This window comes from Vipera berus (genome assembly GCF_964194415.1).
Source record: "Vipera berus genome assembly, chromosome: 3".
NCBI classification, from domain to species: Eukaryota; Metazoa; Chordata; class Lepidosauria; order Squamata; family Viperidae; genus Vipera; species Vipera berus.
Window position 1 is genome coordinate 129,876,776 of NC_138204.1, and position 27,989 is coordinate 129,904,764.

At 41.0% G+C, this 27,989-nt stretch overlaps 1 protein-coding gene across 1 annotated transcript in view; it reads right to left on the reverse strand.

Moving 5' to 3' along the window:
* The window catches only part of CTNND2 (catenin delta 2), a gene marked incomplete at its 5' end in the record, with an annotated part of 412,468 nt that overhangs the window by 333,077 nt on the left and 51,402 nt on the right, over positions 1-27,989 (reverse strand). The window contains one exon of the mRNA XM_081326152.1: positions 12,403-12,515. Within this exon, the coding sequence (XP_081182278.1) occupies positions 12,403-12,515 (113 nt within the window). The remainder of the gene's footprint in view (positions 1-12,402; positions 12,516-27,989) is intronic.

The window sequence follows — 27,989 nt, forward strand, 5'->3', positions numbered from 1 at the left end:
GAAAATTGAAGCCTACAAACATTTTGAGGGTCAGCTTATTAGCTGGTGACATATTTTTCACAGTACTTTGGTTAAAAAATTGAGGGCTGGCTTATCCATAGATGGTCTTACATGGAAGCATTGATGGTAACATCTTTTTTCTCTAGCAAATTCTGTAAAAATGGATGTTTACATATATGCATTTGTGTATTTTACACACACACATACACAATACACACACAGAGGGAAGTATTTCAAGCACATCTCCTTTCTTATTCAACCAAAACTTTAAGATACAATAGCAGAACAGATATTATTATGTCATCAGTCTTGATTGTTAATATTAACCATTATTGGTTTTACAATGACTTGATTTACAAAGTCAACAAAGTATTGCCAGAAGTTCTGCACAAAAAAGATTTACAATAATTTTCACCCCCTTCCTCTATTATTCTAGGTATCCTTTATAGGGATTTATTTGTGTCTTTAACTTGTGAAATACAGAAAGTGGAAAGAGGGGCACATAACTAAGAAAGAATATCAGCAAACAGCCCGACCCTGCAAAGACGAAGTGAGGAAAGCTAAGGCTCAAAATGAACTAAGGCTTGCGACCAAAGTCAAAAATAACAAAAAGAAGCTTCTTTCAACCTGTAAAAAACAAGAAAAAAGTGAAGGAAATGATTGGTCCATTAGTGGGAGAAAGTGGCAAGAAAGTGACAAGCAACAGGGAGAAAGCAGAACTATTTAACTCATTTTTTGCATCTGTCTTTACACAAAGGGAAAAAACAGACCAACCTATCAAAAATAGTGTCATAAAAACAGAATAGAAACACAATTTAAGATAGGCAAGAAAATGGTAAGTGAGCACCTGTCTACCCTAGACAAGTTCAAATCACCAGGACCAGATGGATGATACACCAAGGTTCTCAAGGAACTGGCAGATGTGATCTCAGAAACACTGAACTATATTTTTCAAAGATCCTGGAGCACTGGGGAACTACCAGAGGACTGGAAAAGAGCTGATGTATTTACCATCTTCAAAAAAGGGAAAAAATGGATCCAGTAAATTACAGGCCTATCAGCCTGACCTCAATACCTGGGAAGATTCTGGAAAAGATAATCAAACAACGAATCAGCGAGCACCTAGAGAAAAACAAAACCATTACTAAAAGCCAACATGGGTTTGTCATGCCAGACAAATCTTATTGCATTTTTTGACCAAGTGACAAAATTAGTGGATCAGAGGAATGCTGTGGATATAATTTACTTGGACTTCAGTAAGGCATTTGATAAAGTAGATCACAAACTACTACTTGATAAGATAAGAAATGTGGGTTAGACAGCATCACCACCAGATGGATTCATAGCTGGCTGACCGGCCTTACTCAGCATGTGGTCCTCAGTGGAACTGCATCTACATAGAGGGAAGTGTGTACTAGGGTGCCCCAGGGCTATGTTCTGGGTCCAGTGCTCTTCAACATCTTCATCAACGATTTGGACGAGGGGATAGATGGGGAACTATCCAAGCTGGCAGGAATGGCCAACACTCCAGAAGATAGGCTTAAGATACAGGAGGATCTGGACAGACTTCAACACTGGGCCTATCTAACAAAATGAAATTCAATGGTGAAAAAAGTAAGGTTCTACATTTAGGCAAGAAAAACCAAATGTACAGGTATAGTATAGGGGGTACCTTGCTCAATATTAGTAACTGTGAGAGGGATCTTGGGAGTCCTAGCGGACAATCACTTAAATATGAGCCAGCAGTGTGCTGCAGCTGCCAAAAAAGCCAACAAAGTGCTAGGCTGCATTAACAGAGGGATAGAATCAAGATCACGAGAAGTATTAATACCACTTTACAATGCCTTGGTAAGGCCACACTTGGAATACTGCATCCAGTTTTGGTCACCACAATGTAAAAAAGATGTTGAGACTCTGGAAAGAGCACAGAGAAGAGCAACTAAGATGATTAGAGGTCTGGAGCATATAAGGAACGGTTGCTGGAATTGGGTATGTGTAGTTTAATGAAGAGAAGGGTGAGGGGTGACATGATACCAGTGTTCCAATATCTCAGGGGCTGCCACAAAGAAGAGGGAGTCAAGCTATTCTCCAAAGTGCCCAAAGGCAGAACAAGAAGCAATGGATGGAAACTAATCAAGGAGAGAAGCAACCTAGAACTAAGGAGAAACTTCCTGACAGTTAGAACAATTAACCAGTGGAACAACCTGCCTCCAGAAGCTGTGAATCATAATCATAATCATAATAGTAAAGCTTCTGGAGGCAGGTTGTTGAATGCTCCAATGCTGTAAGTTTTTAAGAAGAGACTGGCCAGCCATTTGTCTGAAATGGTATAGGGTTTCCTGCCTAAGCAGGGGGTTGGACTAGATGACCTCCAAGGTCCGTTCCAACTTTACTATTATGATTATGATGACAAAATCATACATTATGACATGACACCCATCATACATCATGTTTAACATACAAGGATAAATTATTGTCAAAGAAAGTAAAATAATAATGGTGACTTGATAACAGCAATTCCTTTATTTTGTTCACTGAATTACCTTCAGTTCCATTTATTACAAATGAGCTGCATTTTTGGAGTATTGAGAATAGGAATAAGGACCAGATCTTTTGCCAGTCCTTATTCCTTAACAACCACAATTGGGAGAACTGCAATTGTGGTTGTGAAGCAAAATAAATACATGGCTTCTTGCTTAATGACTGCTTTGCTTAACAAACAAGATTTTGGGCCCAATTGTGGTCATCAAGGGAGGGGACTACTTATCCTGTTCTTTACAATGCTCATTATCCAAATGATTTTTCATAATCTAAAAACTAAAGTCTTCTTCACCTTCAGTATCATTTTAATTTCCAAGAATTTAAGTAGGATTTTGCACTAGCTTAAAGGCAGTTGCAGACTCTCTGCTTGCGCAATATCAGTAGTATCACAGGGTACAGCTGATTTTATTTCAGCTAACACAGGATTGTTAAAAAAAAGCACAGTTGGCTTTTTTCCACATTGGAAGAAATACTCGCTTTATTTTTTTCTCTTGATCATTTAAGGGAAATGGTTGCTTGATGATTTTCGGGAAGAAAAACTAAGAGTGAAAGTGTTATCTGCATGTACAGAAACTCTCTCAAAAACACGGGGGGGGGGCAGACCAATTCTCTGTCTTAACGTGCATCTGTTAAACTGGGTGGGAAGGAGGAAAAGTAAGTGGCTTAATCTGCTGTCTGAGATAGGTGAGCAAATGTCCCCAATTTTTCATTTGATGGCCTTGCAGCCCTCATTGTTTCTCATTCTAATCAATCTAATAGGGTTGCTGTGAGGGTGAAATTTGGGAACTTTCAGTTCCTGAAAAAAGAATAGAACATTATTTATAAAACAAAAGAAAATAATATTTGAAAAAAATATTACGGACTTAACAATATAATTTCCTTATATTAGCAGCTGAAAGTAATCCCCCTTACTTTGTTAAGTGTACAGTTAAAGATGCAAAAGACACCCCCTTTGGTAATTTATGTTTCAGAAATCATAGGGAGAGAATGTCTAAAATTAAAAGAAATGACTTTGATAACTCATAATATAAAATCAAAGTTCAATACAGTGTAATTTTATTTTTCATTAGCCCCATCAATGTTTTCCTACCATCTCCTAAACAAACAACTGAAGGAAATTATATAGCAATTCTGTAGCAACTGTACAGCATAGCCCTAAAGATTTTCAAAGGAACAGATCCTCTTTGTGTTAAAAACAACAACAACAAAACACTTGGATAAATGCGACTAGAATTTCAAGTCTACATCCATACTTCTATCTGCAAAAAGACTCCCCTCCCTGCTGTCTCTCACATATACTTCAAATCATTCTTCACAGTTCCTCCTGATCTATTTATACGAAGTATTAATGTTTTGGCAAGCTAAATGTCACTCTGCTATTAAACAAAACCAAATGGTTTGTTTTTTTTAATTGATCGCAATTAACATGTTTTGTGCATTGATATCCAAATTCTTGCTTAGGATTTAAAATTTATTTTATACAAGTTTCAAGCCATTTGACATTAAAGGGACTAAATTATGATTTTTCTGTACTTTCACTTTTGTAACAAAGTAATATACTGCATGATTTCCAAGCCTTCCTCAACTGGAAAATCACTACCAAGTCTCTCTTGAAACCATTCAGTAGAGCTCTTCGTAATTGCTTTATAGCGTCTTTGTTCTGATTCAGAGTCTCCAATACCAAATCCCATGGTAACTGATTTTCTTTATGCGTAGGGTTGTAGCAGCATACAAATGAGTAAGACATGACACTGAGTCCATCTTCTCCCAAGTGCCTGATACAGTCTCACTGTGAATTTCACATGCTACCAAATTCAAGCATGCAAGAACCTTAACGAAAACTAAAAAGAAGCGCTAAAGAGCTACTCAGCAGTCAAATAAGTATAGCAGTCAAAGGAGATACTTAACCCAATACTCTTGTGATCCATTCTTAGTCTGCAGTAAAACAAAGCAGTTTGAATCTGCTTGAAACTACGTAATTAATCTGAGTCCGAACAGTTAACTGCTGTGAAAAAGGCTATAAAATTATTATATGTGATTAAGGATGTGTTATTTTCCACCAGTATAATATGTGCTGTGGTGGAATATATCCAGAAAGTATCCTAAATTCTAAGGGTGGGTTCATCTTCTCTCGCTGCTTTCACACTGCAGAAAACGGAAAACAACATTCTTTCCTATGATAAACAACTTCAAATCCCATTCAATCAAATCATTAAAGGCAATTTTTAAAAATGAATGATATGAAAACTGCAGAATTTAGAGTGGATGTTTCCTGTATTAATTTTGCCTATTATTGCACATTCTTTTGTAGCATTGTACATTTGCATAGTAGCACATAAAAGAAGATAGCATGGAGCTTTTATATAAGTTGAATGGAAATATGTTTCTTTTCTTAATTATTTACTATTCATTGTAAAATATAAAGTGCTGGCATTAAAAGAAAAAAGAACTAGCTCTCTTGTAAATAATTCATTTGAAAATATCAATGAGTGTTAGAGGCAATATTCTGTCAAAACAAATACATATATTGAGAACAGTAATCTTTTAAAAAGATCTATTTGCTATAAAATACCTTAGTTACATTTTGCCTTATTGCATGTCTATTAAATAATCACAAATGCATAAAACGAAATAACCATATAATCAATGACTCAATGTTATAATAATAATAATTTTCAGTTCATATAAGACACATTTGTAAGTCTTTCGAAATTCAGATTATAACTTTAAACAATGAGAATTTTCCTCTTTCAAATGTACCACATTATTGCTTAGTAAGATAGCAATAGTACTTAGACTTATATATCGCTTCATAGTGTTTTACAGCCTTCTCTAAGCAGTTTACAGAGTCAGCATATTGCCCCCAGTAAACTGGGTCCTCATTTTACCGACCTTGGAAGGACAGAAGTCTGAGTCAACCTTGAGCCAGTTAGGATCGAACTCCTGCTTCTGTGGGCAGAGTTAGTCTGCAATACTGCATTCTAATCACTACGTCACCACAGTTCTTGATATCTAAAATTAGCGAATACTGAAGCTTTGTTGGGGTATGTGGTTTGTAAAACGTGGTTTATTTTGTGAATTTATTCAACAGCGTTTTATTTAATAAAGCAAAGATAAACAGCATATGATTTAACAAAATGGCTGAACACAGCTATTGTCCTGTTAGCCAAAGTTTACTATTTGGGGAACAAGTCTTTCTCTAATCAGTTCTCCTTCCTCCTGCAGATGTGAGACTGAAAAGTTTTATTTCCTTTTAAGTGAATGTTACATATGCCAGTAGACATGGGCGGTCTGGTGGAGACGAATGGAGGGCTGATGGAGGCTTCGGGCAGGTTGGTTGACACTATGGTAGAGTGCTGCAGACAGATGTACATTACGGTGTGGGGGTGATGCTATGGAGTATGAGATCCCTAGGATCTTGTATTCCGTAGCAGATTCCTCAGAAGAAAAAGCAACAGGAGCAACTTACTGGGGTGACTTGCAGCTTTCCCTGCCGACATCACTGTGATGGCATAATCACAAACCAAGTACCTGAATGCCCAAATCATGATCACATCATCAAAGGGATGCTGCGATGGCCAGATCTCTGAGGACCAATTGCAACAGCTACAACTTCGATGACCAACTGTTAAGTTCATTTTTTTTCAGCACCACCATAACTCAATGGATATAGGCTGAAGAATATTGTAAACTAAGTCAAAGAACCCAGTGTGTCCTATAAGCCCAATGGAATAATTCAGTTTTCAAGTCGCCAGAAGATTAAAACTGCAAAGCTAAGTTAGGCTTCTATGGGGGGGGGGGCTAGATCATAACATAGGCACTGCTACTGAAAAGTAGCATTTAGGAACTTCTGCATGTAAGAAAAAAAAGATATCATTTCAAAACATGGCAAACAAAGACCTGACAAACATCAGTGGGAAATGGTTTGAGACAATCTATTTAGATCCAAAAATCTACTAGCACAGGACATCCCAATGTAACACTCTCTGGATTCAGATCATTGAATTAAAATACGACTAGACCAGAGAAGGATGGAGAGGGTGTGGGAGGAGGGGACTGAGTATATATTAAACTCAACACAGCAGTACTGTATTAAGTTTGAATCAGATGACATGCATTTCTTAAACAAGATCTTTAAAAATCCCATCTTTTGTTTGTTGAACAAAAATATAATAGTAAACTGTGAAACCCATGAAACATTGGATTCTGAACTTTACATATGAATTAAATTCTTTAAAATGAAATCTGTTCAGGTGATAATTTGTTCAGTCATATTTTCACGTGAACATGCATCCAGCCTCATTTAAAATACATATACCGTATATACTTGAGTATAAGCCGAATTTTTCAGCCCACTTTTTGGGCTGAAAAATTCCACTTCGGCTTATACTCCAGTCAACAAAAAAAACTTACCGAGGACTTGTGCGCGGCCGAGGCTTTGGTGCTTCCGGGATCGCCCGCACCTCTCCCAAGCCACCGCCGTCCGAGACCTGCCGAAGTTTGGGGAGGTTTGGGGAGGTGCGCGCGCACCTCCCCAAACTCCGCGCCTTGCCTGCCTGCTTCTTTCCGCAGCGGAAAGAAGCAGGCAGGCAGGGCGCGGAGGAACGGAGACTTGCCGACGTTTGGGGAGGTTTGGGCGCCTCCCCAAACCTCGGCAGGTCTCCGTTCCTCCGCGCAGACCTGCCGACGTTTGGGGAGGTTTGGGCGCCTCCCCAAACCTCCCCAAACGTCGGCAGGTCTCCGTTCCTCCTGCCGACCTTTGGGGAGGTTTGGGCGCCTCCCCAAACCTCGGCAGGTCTCCGTTCCTCCTGCCGACCTTTGGGGAGGTTTGGGCGCCTCCCCAAACCTCGGCAGGTCTCCGTTCCTCCTGCCGACCTTTGGGGAGGTTTGGGCGCCTCCCCAAACCTCCCCAGGTCTCCGTTCCTCCTGCCGACCTTTGGGGAGGTTTGGGCGCCTCCCCAAACCTCGGCAGGTCTCCGTTCCTCCTGCCGACCTTTGGGGAGGTTTGGGCGCCTCCCCAAACCTCCCCAAACCTCGGCAGGTCTCCGTTCCTCCGCGCAGACCTGCCGACCTTTGGGGAGGTTTGGGCGCCTCCCCAAACGTCCCCAAACCTCGGCAGGTCTCCGTTCCTGTTTGGGGAGGTTTGGGCGCCTCCCCAAACCTCCCCAAACCTCGGCAGGTCTCCGTTCCTCCGCGCAGACCTGCCGACCTTTGGGGAGGTTTGGGCGCCTCCCCAAACGTCCCCAAACCTCGGCAGGTCTCCGTTCCTGTTTGGGGAGGTTTGGGCGCCTCCCCAAACCTCCCCAAACCTCGGCAGGTCTCCGTTCCTCCGCGCAGACCTGCCGACCTTTGGGGAGGTTTGGGCGCCTCCCCAAACGTCCCCAAACCTCGGCAGGTCTCCGTTCCTGTTTGGGGAGGTTTGGGCGCCTCCCCAAACGTCCCCAAACCTCGGCAGGTCTCCGTTCCTCCGCGCAGACCTGCCGACCTTTGGGGAGGTTTGGGCGCCTCCCCAAACGTCCCCAAACCTCGGCAGGTCTCCGTTCCTGTTTGGGGAGGTTTGGGCGCCTCCCCAAACCTCCCCAAACCTCGGCAGGTCTCCGTTCCTCCGCGCAGACCTGCCGACCTTTGGGGAGGTTTGGGCGCCTCCCCAAACGTCCCCAAACCTCGGCAGGTCTCCGTTCCTGTTTGGGGAGGTTTGGGCGCCTCCCCAAACCTCGGCAGGTCTCCGTTCCTCCGCGCAGACCTGCCGACCTTTAGGGAGGTTTGGGCGCCTCCCCAAACGTCCCCAAACCTCGGCAGGTCTCCGTTCTTCCTGCCGACCTTTGGGGAGGTTTGGGCGCCTCCCCAAACCTCCCCAAACGTCGGCAGGTCTGCGCGGAGGAACGGAGACCTGCCGAGGTTTGGGGAGGTTTGGGGAGGCGCCCAAACCTCCCCAAACAGGAACGGAGACCTGCCGAGGTTTGGGGAGGTTTGGGGAGGCGCCCAAACCTCCCCAAACGTCGGCAGGTCTGCGCGGAGGAACGGAGACCTGCCGAGGTTTGGGGAGGTTTGGGGAGGCGCCCAAACCTCCCCAAACAGGAACGGAGACCTGCCGAGGTTTGGGGACGTTTGGGGAGGCGCCCAAACCTCCCCAAAGGTCGGCAGGTCTGCGCGGAGGAACGGAGACCTGCCGAGGTTTGGGGAGGTTTGGGGAGGCGCCCAAACCTCCCCAAACAGGAACGGAGACCTGCCGAGGTTTGGGGACGTTTGGGGAGGCGCCCAAACCTCCCCAAAGGTCGGCAGGTCTGCGCGGAGGAACGGAGACCTGCCGAGGTTTGGGGAGGTTTGGGGAGGCGCCCAAACCTCCCCAAACAGGAACGGAGACCTGCCGAGGTTTGGGGACGTTTGGGGAGGCGCCCAAACCTCCCCAAAGGTCGGCAGGTCTGCGCGGAGGAACGGAGACCTGCCGAGGTTTGGGGAGGTTTGGGGAGGCGCCCAAACCTCCCCAAACAGGAACGGAGACCTGCCGAGGTTTGGGGACGTTTGGGGAGGCGCCCAAACCTCCCCAAAGGTCGGCAGGTCTGCGCGGAGGAACGGAGACCTGCCGAGGTTTGGGGAGGTTTGGGGAGGCGCCCAAACCTCCCCAAACAGGAACGGAGACCTGCCGAGGTTTGGGGACGTTTGGGGAGGCGCCCAAACCTCCCCAAAGGTCGGCAGGTCTGCGCGGAGGAACGGAGACCTGCCGAGGTTTGGGGAGGCGCCCAAACCTCCCCAAACAGGAACGGAGACCTGCCGAGGTTTGGGGACGTTTGGGGAGGCGCCCAAACCTCCCCAAAGGTCGGCAGGTCTGCGCGGAGGAACGGAGACCTGCCGAGGTTTGGGGAGGTTTGGGGAGGCGCCCAAACCTCCCCAAACAGGAACGGAGACCTGCCGAGGTTTGGGGAGGTTTGGGGAGGCGCCCAAACCTCCCCAAACGTCGGCAGGTCTGCGCGGAGGAACGGAGACCTGCCGAGGTTTGGGGAGGTTTGGGGAGGCGCCCAAACCTCCCCAAACAGGAACGGAGACCTGCCGAGGTTTGGGGACGTTTGGGGAGGCGCCCAAACCTCCCCAAAGGTCGGCAGGTCTGCGCGGAGGAACGGAGACCTGCCGAGGTTTGGGGAGGTTTGGGGAGGCGCCCAAACCTCCCCAAACAGGAACGGAGACCTGCCGAGGTTTGGGGAGGTTTGGGGAGGCGCCCAAACCTCCCCAAACGTCGGCAGGTCTGCGCGGAGGAACGGAGACCTGCCGAGGTTTGGGGAGGTTTGGGGAGGCGCCCAAACCTCCCCAAACAGGAACGGAGACCTGCCGAGGTTTGGGGAGGTTTGGGGAGGCGCCCAAACCTCCCCAAACAGGAACGGAGACCTGCCGAGGTTTGGGGAGGTTTGGGGAGGCGCCCAAACCTCCCCAAACGTCGGCAGGTCTGCGCGGAGGAACGGAGACCTGCCGAGGTTTGGGGAGGTTTGGGGAGGCGCCCAAACCTCCCCAAACAGGAACGGAGACCTGCCGAGGTTTGGGGACGTTTGGGGAGGCGCCCAAACCTCCCCAAAGGTCGGCAGGTCTGCGCGGAGGAACGGAGACCTGCCGAGGTTTGGGGAGGCGCCCAAACCTCCCCAAAGGTCGGCAGGAGGAACGGAGACTTGCCGAGGTTTGGGGAGGTTTGGGGAGGCGCCCAAACCTCCCCAAAGGTCGGCAGGAGGAACGGAGACCTGCCGAGGTTTGGGGAGGTTTGGGGAGGCGCCCAAACCTCCCCAAAGGTCGGCAGGAGGAACGGAGACCTGCCGAGGTTTGGGGAGGCGCCCAAACCTCCCCAAACGTCGGCAGGTCTGCGCGGAGGAACGGAGACCTGCCGAGGTTTGGGGAGGTTTGGGGAGGCGCCCAAACCTCCCCAAACAGGAACGGAGACCTGCCGAGGTTTGGGGACGTTTGGGGAGGCGCCCAAACCTCCCCAAAGGTCGGCAGGTCTGCGCGGAGGAACGGAGACCTGCCGAGGTTTGGGGAGGCGCCCAAACCTCCCCAAAGGTCGGCAGGAGGAACGGAGACTTGCCGAGGTTTGGGGAGGTTTGGGGAGGCGCCCAAACCTCCCCAAAGGTCGGCAGGAGGAACGGAGACCTGCCGAGGTTTGGGGAGGTTTGGGGAGGCGCCCAAACCTCCCCAAAGGTCGGCAGGAGGAACGGAGACCTGCCGACGTTTGGGGAGGTTTGGGGAGGCGCCCAAACCTCCCCAAAGGTCGGCAGGAGGAACGGAGACCTGCCGACGAGCCGCGGCCACACAGGGTATTCCTGTGTATTCAGGCTTGCAGAACGGCGGATCGGCTTATACTCGAGTCAATAACTTTTTCCAGTTTTGGGGGGTGAAATTGGGGGTCTCGGCTTATACTCGAGTCGGCTTATACTCAAGTATATACGGTACATATAAGTTACATATAAGTTACAGATTTAGGATATTGGGTATAATGAAAACTGACTGTTTTTAATTGTTTCATTGAACCCTAGGACTGCAAACCTCAAGGAGGAATAATCAGTATTCTAATTTGGAATGTGTAGCAGGTGGATTCTACCAGAAAAAGATGGTACTGGACATGTAGGTATTTTATGTTAAATCCTGCATTTATGCATTGTATTTGAAAGCCCACTAGTAACCCATATAGAGCAAAAATGCTGTTCTAGCAACAGAGGGGCTACTGCATTTTGCATCAACTGCAGCTTCCAGATAGTTTTTAAAGACAGCCCCAAGGAGAGTGCTTTGTCAAATCTATTTTAGAGATAATGAGGATATGGATATATATTGAAATAAGATATGCAGATTTGGAAAAATATAAATTTGTCCGTGTTTTAATTAAATCAAAAACATTTAATGAACACATACAGTATATTTGATCATTTATTAAAAGCAATGATTTCACTTTATTTTTCAGGTCTTTCAAATTTCTATCAGTTTATTTCAACAGGTAGGAATTTAAACCCCTTTCTAAATTATTTTTACAAAGTTTTTACAAATTTATTTCATGCAATCATTCTATTTTCCTATCTTTGGCTAGACAAGGGTAGACTCTCGTTGGATACTTCTGGGATTCACATGCATGTAGTTTTCTTAACATCACTCCAGATGAGATTTGCCATTACCTATTTTGAGATGTATATTGAATGGCAGTGATAGGCATTCTTGATATCTCCCAGACCCATTTGTGTTTAAATTTTATGGGTTATCTAAGCTGAACTAAGTGGTTCTAACTGTGCATACATTAAAAAAGCAGTCTAAGAAACCAACACAAATTCATTACTTTATGCATATTTCTCTAGCTAAGATACACCTTTAAAAATCAAATCAAGTAGCAAAAGTATAATCACGATGCTCATTTTAAGGTTGACAATTCTATAGCAAAAATACCAGGGGGAAAAACCAGAACAATTAAAACTACAGATATTTTAAGGCAAGTATTTATTTGATTAAAATCACCAAACTGAAAAATGATAAAAAAAACTATTGTTTGTATGGTAGCAGATGACCTGCAGCACTCTGCATTTTCAAATTCTACAGCACTGAATTTATTTCTCACATTGTTTTCTTGCCCATTCTTCTTTTTTAAAAGGAGCTAAATTTAGCAGTTTTATATGTCATGCTATTTCATCACCTCCCCAGTTTTCACAGTGTGTGTTTTTGCTATCAGTTTTTGCTCAAATTCATTATCAGGTAACACATATAATGTAACTTAAAAATAATTTTGCTTTACTGCTATATTAGACAGTTTCTGATACGCAATGCATCACAAGAGGATGGTCAATACAATCAACTATCAATTTCAATTTATTATGCAAAAATAATAAAATCATTCTGATTAAGTACCTAATGCTGTTCATGCTTCCAGTCTCAGATCCAAGTTTACATCTCTCCAGCTGGCTGGCTACAATCTGACGTTCAGCCTCAAGTTCTCGTGTAAGCCTCTCAAACTGTAACTCCTGCAAGATAAAATACAGATGCTTATGATGCCTGTTGAAACGTTAGTCAATAGGGATCAACCTTATTAAAAGGCTTTCCCAAGAAGATCTATCAACCCCAATTTCTGCTCTTAGGTACATCTTTACTATTGAAATGTGATGTTATGCATACAATTTCTATTATATTCCAAATGGCTATGGTTTTTGTTCAGAAAAGAGCTGGATAAATTTTGATAAAAAAGAATGATTTGTGTTTCATTCCTACTGGAATTACAATACATTTCATTATCCTTTTTCTCATTCTAGTTTTGCAAATTTATGTTTGCTGAGTTTATTTAACACAGGTTGGTCAACTACATTTCACCCTAGCATGTTTTTACAGACACAGCAGGCCATTAGTTTCCACTTAATACAAACCCAGAAATTATTATTTTTTAAAAAAATTACATTTATATCCCGCCCTTCTCCGAAGACTCAGGGCGGCGTACAAGCTTAGCAGTAGCCTTCATTCTATGTATATGCCTGCTTGTTAGGGCTTTCACACACACCCCCAAGCGGCATTATTACAAAGTCAGCTTATTGCCCCCAACAATCTGGGTCCTCATTTTATCTACCTCGGAAGGATGGAAGGCTGAATCAACCTTGAGCCTGGTGGGATGCGAACCTGCACTAATTGCAGGCAGCTGGTGTTACTTAAGGAGGCATTAGCCCACTGCTCCACCAAGGCTCTTTTTCAGTATATCGCATTTCTAATAAATATATTGTATAATATTGCTATGTTCTACAGCCACACACTCTCTTACACTTATATACAAATATCCGTATCAACATATTTGACTAAAAAAGCGATATATAATAATACACAAACATACACATACATGCAATATAGTGTAAGGATGGAAAAATACACCATTTGTTTATAGCTAGCTATCCAGAACAGTTAATAATTTGTGTTTACAAAAAATTAATTCAAAAATATTTAAAATTCAGATCAGTATGTGATTAGATCTCTTAGTATATCCTACAACTGTTACAGTTGCAGAAACTGAAAATAATATTTTGTTTTGGATGGATGAAAAAATGCCCAGAAACTTCCTTTTTGTCATAATTGTTAGAAAGTTTAGCTATTCTTTTTACTTATTCTCTCTTGTTCATCATTAAGAACCTCATGAAATTTAATTCAGTTCCAGCAAGCCATGCTACATTGACTTTATTTCTAAAATTCTTTTGATAATGAAAGTTTTATGCAAATTATATTTTGCTTTTAGCATAACTGAATGTTACAGTGGATTTGTAGGAACCAGACAACAGCACAATGAAGAAAATAAATATTATAATAAAGCAATATCAATATGATGTCAAAAAATAGCCTAGGAGCGACAGTACAATGGAATTTAGTATTTATAAATGTCTTAATATATATACAGTATTATATTACTTGATAGTGAGATGGGAGGCACATAAACTTAATAATGAATAAAAAATTAAAGAAACAATATTACAACATACTAAATATTTTAGTAGTGATTACTCATTTTTCAAGTATGTTTTGGAAATAAAAATGCTCAGTTCATTGATGTATACATTGGCTTTTTATTAATTATTTTTGTTTTAAAATTCTGCTAATACAGTTTATTTTAGCAACTTCTATGGATCCATTTAAAGTGGAGATCATCCATGAATTTCCAGATGAATTAAGGTAATCAGGTGAAGAAATGGCAGCACCTTTTCGGTTAAAGTACTTCAATCAGTTCCAGTATAAAACTGAGACCTACAGCTCGTTTCATCTTATGTATCATGCAGGACTTTTACATACAATAACTAGAAGGTTAAAGGGCCCATTCTCTCTTATTTTAATAGAATAGCAGAATAACAGAATAAGAGTTGGAAGGGACCTTGGAGATCTTCTAGGCCAGAGGTCCCCAGCCTTTTGGGCACCAGGGACTGGTTCCATGGCAAAATGTTTTTTTGTGATTGGAGAGTTTGTAGGTTTGTGTGTTGCCTGCATTCCACGGATGGGGCTTTGCTTCTTTGTGCGGCTTTGCTTGTTAACTGGCATGCTGCAGCCCGGTACCGGTCCATGGACCGGGGGTTGGGGACTCGTGTTTTAGGGAAAACCCATGCTTAAGCAGGAGATCCTAATCCATTTCAGACAAACAGCTTGTGAAGAAATCTCCATTATGTCTTTTGAGTATGATAAATCCCATTAGTAACGCTCACTAATTTAAAATTAAATCAATGATGTTGCCTTGTTTTGCAGTTTTAGCTCTAATAATTATTTCCCATCAGGGCCACAGATCAGTAAAGAATAGTAAGCAACGTTCAACAGGCCGTACTTGGCAAAACTGATGACATCTGAAAGCCTAGAACTCGCATTCGGCAGACGGTTAATTAGCAGAAAGATTAGGAAGCTGAATTGCTATAGACAAAAGAGAATTTACACTAAGTACTGCATATGATACAATATATGAAAAAAACACAGCATTAGAGCTAAAAGGGTAAAGAACAAGGGGCCAATGGTGTATGTGCGTGAATAAGACCAAAGAAGAAATAATGGATGAGAATCACAGAAAAAAGCTACTTATATTAGGAAGAGAAGTCTAGATCTGAAGCAGAAAGCAACAGCGTGAGATCAGAACATTTAGTGGAGGGAGAAAGAATCAATAGCTAGTTGTTCCCTTACAGTACAAGAAAATGGCTGATCTGATTGTTAATGCAGAGTAGTACTGCCAGTTTAGTAGCTCTATTGTGGTACACGGCTTGTGCACTTGACTTTGCTTGTCACAAGGTCACAGAAGCTGATCACATGGCACTGGAACACTGCAAATGGCATAAATATGAACTGGATGTCAAGCATCCAAATTTTGATCATGTGACCATGGGGATGCTGCAACCGTCCTAAGTGTGAACAATGGTCGTAAATTACTTTTTTTCAATGCCATTGTAACTTCAAACAGTCACTATATGAATGATTGTAAGTCAAGGACTATCTGTAACTGGTGGAGAAGGAAAGATTTATACTCTTTTCAGCCAGTTCCACCAGTTAGCTAGAAATGAAGATGCTTCTTGGAAGACAAGCAAAACGTCTTCAAGAAAAATCAAGAAGGTCCAGTTGTTATTTGAAAAAAGGCACCTTTGGGACAACCATGACCTGGATGACTAAGACATGGAGGGGCACAGCACTGTGCAAAGCAATAATGAAGCATGTTACTAATGCAGAACCTTTCTTACAGTATGTGCTGCTAGATAGTAATGAATAAAATAAGCCTTTTATTTGCATATGAAAATAGAAAAGGAGTACAAATATCTGAACTGCACGGATCATTGCTAAAAGGAGATATTTATTTCATATATGATCTATATACCATGAAACATATTAGCTTATCCTTCTTGGGTGCCTTATGGTTGCATTGATTTACAGCTCCCATAAATATCAAGCACATTTTTACTTCCAAAGGCTAAAGCAGAAATTAGAACAGTGCTAAGATATGGAGGAACATAATTTACAGCTCAAAGCATCATAGACTTTCCCTTAATCTTAGGCAGAGCTTCCAAAGTCCTCCCAAAGTTGCCATTAGATTATAATATTTAGTGTCTACAACAGAGGAAAACTTCATCGGCAAAAATCATATTAATCTTCATTCATTAAATGTAGTCATAAATCAAATTTAATTTCAGACATGCTTTAGTCTTTTTGTTCTAATCCCATACATTATCTGCAATACAGCCTATGAAAATTGGGCATAGCCTTTGTCCCCAAAGTTGTGTACCTCTGAACTAAAATATCATAACCATATTTTTGCAGCTCCATATGAACAGTACAAAACCCACACATTTGTTTAGGCAGCACTTATTTTCATTTACATTTATGCAAAGCTTCAGATTATTTTGGCTGTCATCCAGAATGGAATAATTCCTATAGCAAAATTATTGTATAAATTAAATTATCTTTACGTTAGAACTGTAAAAATTTACAATCATTCCAGTATAGTTTATAATTACAAAATAACTAAAATTGAATTATTGTCATGCAGTTGTTGTTGTTGTTGTTGTTAGTTGCGAAGTCGTGTCCGACCCATCGCGACCCTATGGACAATGTTCCTCCAGGCCTTCCTGTCCTCTACCATCTTCTGGAGTCCATCTAAGCTCACGCCTACTGCTTCAATGACTCCATCCAGCCACCTCATTCTCTGTCGTCCCCTTCTTCTCTTGCCCTCAATCTTTCCCAGCATTAGGCTCTTCTCCAGTGAGTCCTTCCTTCTCATTAGGTGGCCAAAGTATTTGAGTTTTAGCTTCAGGATCTGGCCTTCTAAAGAGCAGTCAGGGTTGATCTCCTCTAGGACTGACCGGTTTGATCGCCTTGCAGTCCAAGGGACTCGCAGGAGTCTTCTCCAGCACCATAGTTCAAAGGCTTCAATTCTTTGGCGCTCAGCCTTTCTTATGGTCCAGCTTTCACTGCCATACATTGCAACTGGGAAGACCATAGCCTTGACTATACGCACTTTTGTTGACAGGGTGATGTCTCTGCTTTTTAGTGTGCTGTCTAGATTTGCCATGGCTTTCCTCCCAAGGAGCAAGCATCTTTTAATTTCTTGGCTACAGTCCCCATCTGCAGTGATCTTGGAGCCCAGGAAAATAAAATCTGTCACTACCTCCATTTCCTCCCCATCTATTTGCCAGGAATTGAGAGGGCCGGATGCCATGATCTTGGTTTTCTTAATGTTAAGTTTCAACCCAACTTTTGCACTCTCCTTCTTCACCCGCAACACGAGGCTCTTTAGTTCTTCTTCACTTTCTGCCATTAGAGTGGTATTATCTGCATATCTTAGGTTGTTGATGTTTCTTCCGGCAATCTTAATTCCAACTTTTGATTCATCTAGCCCTGCATTTCTCATGATGTGCTCTGCATATAAGTTAAATAGGCAAGGCGACAGTATACAGCCTTGCCGGACTCCTTTCCCAATTTTGAACCAGTCAGTGGTTCCGTGTCCAGTTCTCAATGTTGCTTCTTGGCCCGCATATAGGTTTCTCAAGAGACAAATAAGATGGTCTGGTATGCCCATCTCTTTAAGGACTTGCCAGAGTTTGTTATGATCCACACAATCAAAGGCTTTAGCATAGTCAATGAAGCAGAAGTAGATGTTTTTCTGGAACTCTCTAGCTTTCTCCATGATCCAGCGTATGTTAGCAATTTGATCTCTAGTTCCTCTGCCTCTTCGAAATCCTGCCTGTACTTCTGGTAGTTCTTGATCCACATACTGCTGGAGTCTAGCTTGTAGAATTTTAAGCATAACTTTACTAGCATGAGAAATGAGTGCAATGGTGCGATAGTTTGAACATTCTTTGGCACTGCCTTTCTTTGGAATTGGAATGTAAACTGATCTTTTCCAATCCTGTGGCCACTGTTGAGTTTTCCAAATTTGCTGGCAAATTGAGTGTAGCACTTTTACTGCATCATCTTTTAAGATTTTGAATAGCTCAGCTGGAATACTGTCACCTCCACTAGCTTTGTTGTTGCTCAGCTTTTCTAAGGCCCACTTCACTTCACATTCTAGGATGTCTGGCTCGAGGTCAGTGACCACCTCATTATGATTATCAGGGACGTTAAGCTCATTCTTGTATAGTTCTTCTGTGTAATTTTGCCACCTCTTCTTAATCTCTTCTGCCTCTGTTAGGTCCCTGCCATTTTGGTCCTTTATCATGCCCATTTTTGCATGAAACGTTCCTTTCATCTCTCCAATTTTCTTGAAAAGATCTCTGGTCCTCCCTATTCTATTGTTTTCTTCTATTTCTTTGCATTGTTCATTTAAGAAGGCATTCTTATCTCTTCTAGCTATTCTTTGGAATTCTGCATTTAATTGGGCGTATCTTTCTTTTTCTCCCTTGCCTTTCGCTTCCCTCCTTTCCTCAGCTATTTGCAAAGCTTTCTCAGACAGCCATTTTGCTTTCTTGCATTTCTTTTTCTTTGGGATGGTTTTGGTTGCTACCTGTTGTACAATGTTGCGAACCTCTGTCCATAGTTCTTCAGGCACTCTGTCTATCAGATCTAATTCCTTAAATCTATTTGTCACCTCTACTGTATATTCAACAGGGATATGATTTAATTCATACCTGACTGGCCTAGCGCTTTTCCCTACTTTCATTAATTTAAGCCTAAACTTTGCAACAAGAAGCTCATGGTCTGATCCACAGTCAGCTCCTGGTCTTGTTTTTACTGACTGTATAGAGCTTCTCCATCTTTGGCTGCAGAGCATATAGTCAATCTGATTTCTGTGTTGACCGTCTGGTGATGTCCATGTGTAGAGCCGTCTCTTGGGTTGTTGGAAAAGAGTGTTTGCTATCACCATAGTATTCTCTTGACAAAATTCTATCAGCCTGTGCCCTGCTTCATTTTGTACTCCAAGGCCAAACTTGCCTGTTATTCCCGTTATCTTTTGGCTTCCTACTTTAGCATTCCAATCCCCCATGATGATAAGGACATCATTTTTGGGTGTTAGTTCTATAAGGTGCTGTAGGGCTTCATAGAACCGGTCAATTTCATCCTCTTCAGCACCGGTGGTTGGGGCATAGACTTGGACTACTGTGATATTGAATGGTTTGCCTTGGATTCGAACTGAGATCATTCTGTCATTTTGAGGATTGTATCCCAGTATTGCTTTTCCTACTTTTTTATTGACTATGAAGGCTACTCCATTTCTTCTGAGGGATTCTTGCCCGCAGTAGTATACCTGATGGTCATCTGAATTAAATTCACCCATTCCTGTCCATTTTAGTTCGCTGATACCTAAGATGTCGATGTTTAGTCTTGTCATCTCTTGTTTGACCACGTCCAGCTTTCCTTGATTCATGGATCTTACATTCCAGGTTCCTATGGAGAAAAAAATCTTTACAGCATCGGACTTTCCTTTCACCACCAGACATATCCACAGCTGAGCGTCCTTTCGGCTTTGGCCCAGTCGCTTCATTCTTTCTGGTGCTACTAGTACTAGCCCTCTGCTCTTCCCCAGTAGCATATTGGACGCCTTCCGACCTGAGGGGCTCATCTTCCAGCGTCATATCGTTTTGCCTTTTGGTACTGTCCATAGGGTTTTCATGGCAAAGATACTGGAGTGGTTTGCCATTTCCTTCTCTAGTGGATCACGTTTTGTCAGAACTCTCTGCTATGACCTTTCCGTCTTGGGTGGCCCTGCACGGCATAGCTCATAGCTTCATTGAATTACGCAAGCCCCTTCGCCACGACAAGGCAGTAATCCATGAAGGGGTGTCATGCAGTATAAAATACTAAACCACTAAAATCTGAGTGTTTAAATTATGTTAATACTATAGCTATGCACAATATAGCATAGCATAAAACAGTGCAGCACGACTGTTAACATATAAAATGAAATACAATTAAAAACTAACCAAAAAGGTTTAAAACTAAAAATATGTCTGAGAAAAAGGCCAGGATTTCTTTGATGTCAGCTTGCCACCTGTTTATTGGATCTAGAGCAGGGGTGTCAAACTGCTGGCCCATGGGCCAGACATGTCATCCAGAAGCTGTGCCCACCCCATTGCTGACAATGGCAAAAACGTCCCAATACATTGCGCGACGTTGTCAGTTTGACATGTCTGATCTAGACCACTCCTATTTAGTAAAAGCAGCCAGAGAGGTGACCCACAGTTGGGTCTGGGCCATTGTGGCAGCCTCTCTGAAGGAAATTGTGCCTCCTGTCTTGAAAGAACAATGTCATCTGTCGGGACCCTGAAAGTGTGCCTTCTCTGTGACAGTGCTTGCCCTCTGGAAGAGATTTGGATGCCCCCCCTGCAATCTGCTGTTGTTTAGAACAGTGTTTCCCAACCTTTCTGGCTCAGTTGACCAGTGGAGATGGTAGCGATGGCGGAAGGGGTGAGAGGGGAAGGTTTTGTGTGCTTGCACTGCTTTCACAAACCCAGCTTTGTGCATGTTCGCCCACCACTTCCATAGCCCAGTTCCAAATGGGCAAGCAGCCTGGCACTGGGCTGTGGGCCAGGGGTTGGAGACCCTTGGCTTAGAAGAACTGTGAAGATTTGCTCTTTACTCATGCCTTTGCATGAGACTTCTTGCTTTATTCCATCGAATTTGTGGTGCTTGCCATCTTTTAGCTTTATATTTTGTTGATTTTATTATAATTTATTTGACTGTTGTGAGCCACCCATTGTTGTTGAAAGTCTGATAGTATGTTTATTTAATAATTTATTATTATGGTTGGTTCACAAGTCAGCCAGATGTTTAGATTAGAGCTTGCATTTTTATCCATAAGCAGAAGTTGTTTGATGGTGTTAAAGGTATTATTATTATTAATTATCAACTGGTGCTAAACACACAGTATAGTTCTCCCCTGATGTTGCAGCATTTACTATCTATCAGTTCTGGGCAAATTTTATACGCTGCAGTCCAAAACATGGCTACCTTATTTGTTATGATGGGATTACAGTTCAAAAGTAATAAGAGAACATAAGATTAAGCTGTGCAACTTGACACCACTGAAAGTAACGCAGAGATAAGAGTGTATTTTCAAAACCCCTGTAGAATGAGCAATGGACAAGTATGCTTTTAGTAGACTGAAAACATCCATTGTTAAAGTCGTAGATATTCCAGCTATGGGATCTTTTTGTATCTTTCTTCTATACCAGCTGAAAGGCCATTCTCTGGTATGTTTTAGGACTTATAGCTTCATAAAATATACTTCTTCTGCTCTATGTTTTAGGTAGGACTTAAAGCTGCATAAAGTATGCTACTGCAAATCTGTAATTATTAGTGAAACAGATTCAAAGTCCTACTTAAATCAATTTGGCAATTCCATATTTGCTATTTGCCTTTTTTTAAAAAAAATATAATCTAGTTCTTTTATAGTGGTACTGAGGGTGCTAATTTTACCAACAGTGATTAATTCTCAGAAAGTAGCACAATTGCAAAAAAAAAAAAAAAAAGAACGCCATAAAGAAGTTGTGCCCGCATCTTTGCTCCAAATAATCAAAAAGCAGGTGGCATATATTTGCCTGTTTTTAGAATAGAATAGAGCTGGAAAGGACTTTGGAGGTTTTCTAGTCCAGCCCCCTGCTCAAGCAGGAGGACCTATAGCATCTCAGACAGGTGGTTGTCTAGTCTTTTTTAAAACTTCCCGTGATGGAGCGCCCAAGATTTCTGGGGGTAAGCTGTTCCACTGGTTGATTGTCCCCACCATCAGGAAGTTTCTCCTTAAGTGGCTCCCAGAGGGAGGGCGTTCTCTGTGAGCGCGCCTGACCTATGGAACCGTTCACCGGTTGAGCTCCGGATGGCTCCCGACCTTCGCTCCTTCCGACGCGACCTAAAAACATATCTGTTTAAGCAATCCGGTCTGGTCTGACGGGTTCTGTTTTAATTATTGTTTTAAGATAACTATTTGTGCATTCTGTTATTTATGTTCACTGTTCACTGCCCTGAGTCCTTAGGGAGAAGGGCGGTATACAAATCAAATCAAATCAAATCCAATAAATAAATAAATAAATAAATAAATAAATAAATAAATAAATAAATAAATTAATTAATTCCAGGTTGCTTTTCTCTTTGATCAGCTTCCAACCATTGTTTCTCATCCTTCCCTCTGGTGAACAACCTGACCCCCTCTTCTTTGTGGCAGCCCCTCAGATACTGGAATACTGCTATCATGTCTCCCCTATTTCTTCTTTTCTTTAGACTGGCCAAACCCAAGTTCCGCAGCCGTTCTTCATACGTTTTGGACCAAAATTGGCTGCAGTATTTGAGGTGTGGTCTTACTAAGGCTTTATAAAGTGGTACTAGTACTTCACGTGATCTTGATTCTATGCCTTGATTCTATGCTTTTTTGGTTGCTGCTGCATACTGCTGGCTCATAGTTAAGGGATTGTCCACCAGGACTCCAAGGTCCTTCTCATAGTTTATTTATTTAATAATATTTATGTACCGCCCTTCTCCCGAAAGACTCAGGGCGGTGAACAGGGTAAGAATAAAAATACAAAGTTACAAAAATTAAAAAAGGATTAAATATATGCCCACTAAAAACAATCAATACAATATTAAAACCCCAATAAAACAACAATAAAAAACCCCACCAATCCCCCATCAGGCCAGGCCGGCTTGTTCGAATAAGAATGTTTTTAGATCGCGGCGAAAGGAGCGAAGATCGGGCGCCATCCGGAGCTCAACCGGTAACTGATTCTATAGTTCCGGGGCGTCCACAGAGAAGGATCTCCCCCTGGGGGCCACCAATCAACATTCTCTGATTAGTGGCACCCTGAGGAGGCCCTCTCTGTGGGAACGCCTCCAAGCCAGGTCTCGCTCAATCTATATTTGTACCTTTGGTTTTTCCTGCCTAAGTGTAAGACTTTGCTTTTCTCCACATTGAAACTCATTTTGGTGAATGCATTCCTTCAAGCAAGCATTTTCACAAAAAAATAAAATAAAATGGCGCAAGATTTCTTGCCAGAGGTATGAAAAACCACTCAAAACATTTGAAGCACAAGATCTACTTAAGTGAATACTCGTGCATAGGGGTACCATTCATATCATTCAAGCATAAATCAAAGGTCAACAATTAAGAACCTTTGGAATCAAGAATATTGGCAATATTTGTCAAAATCTCTTGGGATCTTGATGATGGTATTGCCCAAACTTCTATGCTGATTTTTTCAGCTATTTAGTTTTTAAATCCACATTTTCAATTGTGATTTTTAAATAGAGAAAGCTTCTTGGGAAACTGTGAAATTACATACTAAACTTTAATCTAAAAGATTTGCTAATTGTTAATCTAAAATGTATGTCCTACTATTTGTATATACTATAGCACCCCAAAAATCCCTAAGCCTCTCTTTTTTTAGCTGCAATGGCATTACACCACAATATCACATTTTACACATAACATGAATGTTGCAACTTCTATTCTTTCATTTATTGAATTTTTATCTTACCTTTATTATTTTTTACAAATAACTCAAGACAGTCAACATACATAATGCTCCTTCTTCCTCCTAGTCATTAGCACTCTTTGTGAGAGTTGTTGAGGCCAATGATTTTTCTGTGCCCTCAGGGTCAACTGAACTAATCACCAGTGACCCTAAGGGCATACATAGACAAACTTCCAGTTGCCTCAACAACTCTCAGAAAGAATGCTAGTGACTAGATAACTGCAAGGAATATAAATCCTTCCATTCTCCGTCATTCAGTCAGAACTGAAGAAACTTTTTGGATGAGAAGTGAAATGTCTTCAGGCAAAACAAGAAAATCCACTTGCCTTTTGAAAGCACCTTTGGGCCCCTAAGTGTATGTTGAGGATACAGATTAAATAAATACAGGGAAAGTATACAGCCTTCTCTCACTCCTTTGTCAACCTGGAGAACTGTGTTCTGCTTCAGGTCAGTTTGAATACCTCTCCTTTAGAGACCTCCGTCTTGAACACAAGGAAGCTGTACACTTCTTTTAATTATAGAAGATTTTTTTAAAAAAAATATATCTACATAAGCAGATTTAAACAACAGCTGTTTTGCAGAAAAATGTGGTATTTCTTTATTGAATGGAATATAATATGATGAAATTTGATACAAACTGGCAACAGGTTCCTTCAAAAAGACAGAAGCCTAAGAACATTCATGGCAATTTTTGCAAACTTAAAAAGAACCTCTTTTCTAAGATTTTTCTTTCTTTTGCATTTCATCTGTACAGCCATTCACAGCAGCACTTTTATTCCCCCCCCCCTTGCTCTATTTTTATCTCTGTGCTGCAGAAAGCAAAGCTATTGGATTGGCTAGAAGGCTGGTTACTGGAGCAGAGAACAAAGCTACCGCCTCACCTCTCCCACTTCACAGCTCATTGCCACTGAAAAAGTATATGAACAATAATTTCCAAGTAGTCAGAAGAGGAGGTGTCACAATCCCCCAAAACATTACTTGATTTTAATAAAATACTGAAATACACACACAGACCCATTCACACAAACACAAAATGCTAACTAAAAAAATTATTATAAAATCAAAAATGGAAAGATCAGGAAAGTAATTTGTAATATATTTCTTTTATATTTTTTCTATTTCTTCTATTCTTGCCTAATTCATTAATTTAACATTTAGATTTCCGTATTTGTTCACCTGTATTCAACTTACCATCTATATTTTCTGGTCAACTGATAGCACACATTGTACTTATCTAGAGCAGAGGAAGAGAAAGCAAATTTGCTCTGCTAGCTCTTCTGAGAAATTAGCTGACCTCCTTTCCCTGAACTGGTACTTCCATTTTATTTGATAATTATTAAAATTACCATGCCCCATTTCCCTCTTCAATTGTTTGGAGCCATGGTATTACCTAATGGGCAGGGAAAGTTGTATCTGAGCACAGGTAAGTCAGCCTGAGTCATTTTGGCTTATGAGAAAAGCAATATGCTTTAAACTATTAGCATCTGGTTTGTTCTCATTTGGGAGGAAAATTTCCAGGCAATTTCAGATTATAAGGGCTGTGTTGAAGAGAAATCACATGTGGATAAAAACAAATACAAGATGTCAAGTTCTTTAAAACTGAATTTATTAGTTGACCAATTTGCATTAAATAAAATGAAGACAACTGTATATAACAAAATTGGTATCAGCAAGAACAGCTCTAGGTGTGTAGCAGTTTTTCAAAACCAGAAGAAAATTAAAATGCAAAATGAAGTGAGAAAATAATCTTTTTACAGAAAATAGATATTCAACAAGAAGCTGTTTAGAAATGAAGTGATTAGAATAAGGGTGGATGAAGAAAGCCAGAATAAACAAAATAAATCTCCAGCCTACTTTCTTGGGAAAAACAAACAAACAAAAGAGGATCAAAGATTGTGAGAAACAGTTAAAAGGATATGTTTTAAACAAAACATTGTTCCTATAATCAGGACTGTCATCTAAATTAGGCAACAAATGATTGCACCTCCCTTTCTTCCTCCACCCCCTTTTGCTTGGAATTGCAATACTTTCTTTAAACACACAAACACATCTCTTTAAATAAAGTCAATCTGCTCCTGCATTCCCAAACACAGAAAAACAGCCACAATACTTAGTAGTATTTAATCCTGATTTTTTTTTATTAGGTATAATACCAGAAAAGATTAATAAGCAAATTTTATGTTTGGTTCTACATATTACAACAGCAAGAATAACTTTCGTGCAATACTGGAAAAATGAAGGAATACCACCAGAGGAAGAAGTAATTAAAAAAATATTGGAATGCACTGAGATGGACAGATTAAATATGAGATTGAAAGATAAAGAAGAAACAGAATACTACCAAAGCTGGGAGTCATTCTACAAATGGCTAGAGGAAAGAACCAAAGATTAGGATTTGACTATGTATTAAGTGTTTTTGAACCCAGACTGCACGCTGGTTGAAAAATTAACATATGTATGTAAAGGAAAAAGAACTAATAAAAAGCTTTAAAAAAATAAATAAATTAGGCAACAAATGATTGCACCTCCCTTTCTTCATCTCCCTCCCCTTTTATTTGGAATTGCAATACTTTCTTTAAACACACAAACACATCTCTTTAAATAAAGTCAATCTGCTCCTGCATTCCCAAGCACAGAAGAACAGCCACAATACTTATTCTCTCTCCTCCCATCCATATGTAACTATAAAAGAGTTGAAAGCTCTTTTGAAGTCTAATAAAAATGCAATTATTCCAAACAGCACAGTGTTCTTGCCTTCTATTACAAGAGGTCCTGAAATCCATGAAATCGAAATAGCAGATGCTACAGCATTCGAGCTACCAGGAATGGGTGTGCAAACGTAGGGCTAGGACCCAAGAAAAAACTGTTTATTTTTATGTAGGAGAATTTTAATACTGAATTCCTTTTCCTCATTGAAAAATAAAGTTCTTTCACCATCCATAGCAGAAACGAACAAAAGCAACTCCATAATTGTATCAATACTAGCCTGGTTTTCCCCTCCCTAGTCATCTGAAAAAGACAACTCTGAAACTCTTCCCCCATTCTTAATTTTCCACTTTTGTCCTAATCAACAAGAAAAAAAAGGGCAAAATAGTAAAAAAATATGCCATCCCCATATTTCAAGGCTTTTTTTTTAACATTGCTGCAGTTTTGATGGATTTTTTTTACTTCAAATATATGATACGTGAATATGTTCACTGACTCTCTGCAGCTCTTCTTGTCTTACTCAGAAGTTCTAAGAACCAAACCTCAGATTTATTACACTTAATGAATGCACTTTACCATTTACCATTTTCAAGCATTTACCTGGATATGTAAGGGCTTGAAATAATAGGGCATGCATATAGCTCACCTCTACTATTCCTGAGCTTTATGTGTTCAGCTGAGCAATATGAAGGAGAGGTTTTTTTGCATTTGCATTTGCTGGAATGTGAATATACTTCCTGCATGATCCAGGACCCTAATAAAGCAGTACAGAGCATGTGTTTAAGAAATGCCTAAGTAGGGCTTATGTACTACTGAACTCCCGTTTCCCGTTCTCCTTTTATATTCAGCTAGTCATATATACCTGTTACTCATCCCAGCTTCTGCCAACCTAGCAGTTTGAAAGCACGTAAAAATGCAAGTAGAAAAATAGGGAACACTACAGTGGGAAGGTAACAGCGTTCTGTGAGCCTTTGGTGTCTAGTCATGTCGGCCACATGACCACGGAGGCGTCCTTGGACAAGCGCTGGCTCTTCGGCTTTGAAATGGAGATGAGCACCGGCCCCTAGAGCTGGAAACGACTAGCACACATGTGCGGGGGAACTTTTACCTTTTTTTAGTCATAGAATTAATCAGAATATTAGGTTGCACTGGAAAATTCATGTAGATATTATTAAAATGCTATCAAAAGATTTTGATCTTAAAAGTAGCACCCTCTATGCTACTTTTTATTGTACATTTATTGTACAATATTTAATGTAATTTTTTTAAAAACAACAACACTGATAAATATATTTGATAATGATGTATTACTATTAATTATATTATAAAATCATAGACTTCTATGCCTTCTAATTTGCATTCCTTCCACTCTATAGTTGACTTGATATTTATATATAGACTTGATATTTCCCTTTTAATAGTATCTTTATAAAATATCAAAGTCAAACATTAAAATACAAATTAACATAAAATGGAAAAGGGAACAGCAAAACAAATTAAAAGCAATAAAAATACAACAAATATTTTTTTATAACAAAGATTATCTCTGACTTTCTTTAGTCCAGAGATATTAACACTTCAATAACATATCTCTCTAAGCAAATACCAATATTCTAAAATACTAATAATCAATTTTCTAAAATACTATTTTCACAACATATTCTTCTCTTAAATTTTAATTGAACATTGTCAAATGTCAAAAGGCTGTCCCTATTCTTTAATTTCAACAATCCTAACAATTGTAAGTTGCTTCTAAATACACAACATCTGATTAGCTTTCTTTAAAGTTACTATAATCCTTTCAGAAGCTGTTTGCTTTTACCTGATTGGAAGTTTCTGCTTTTT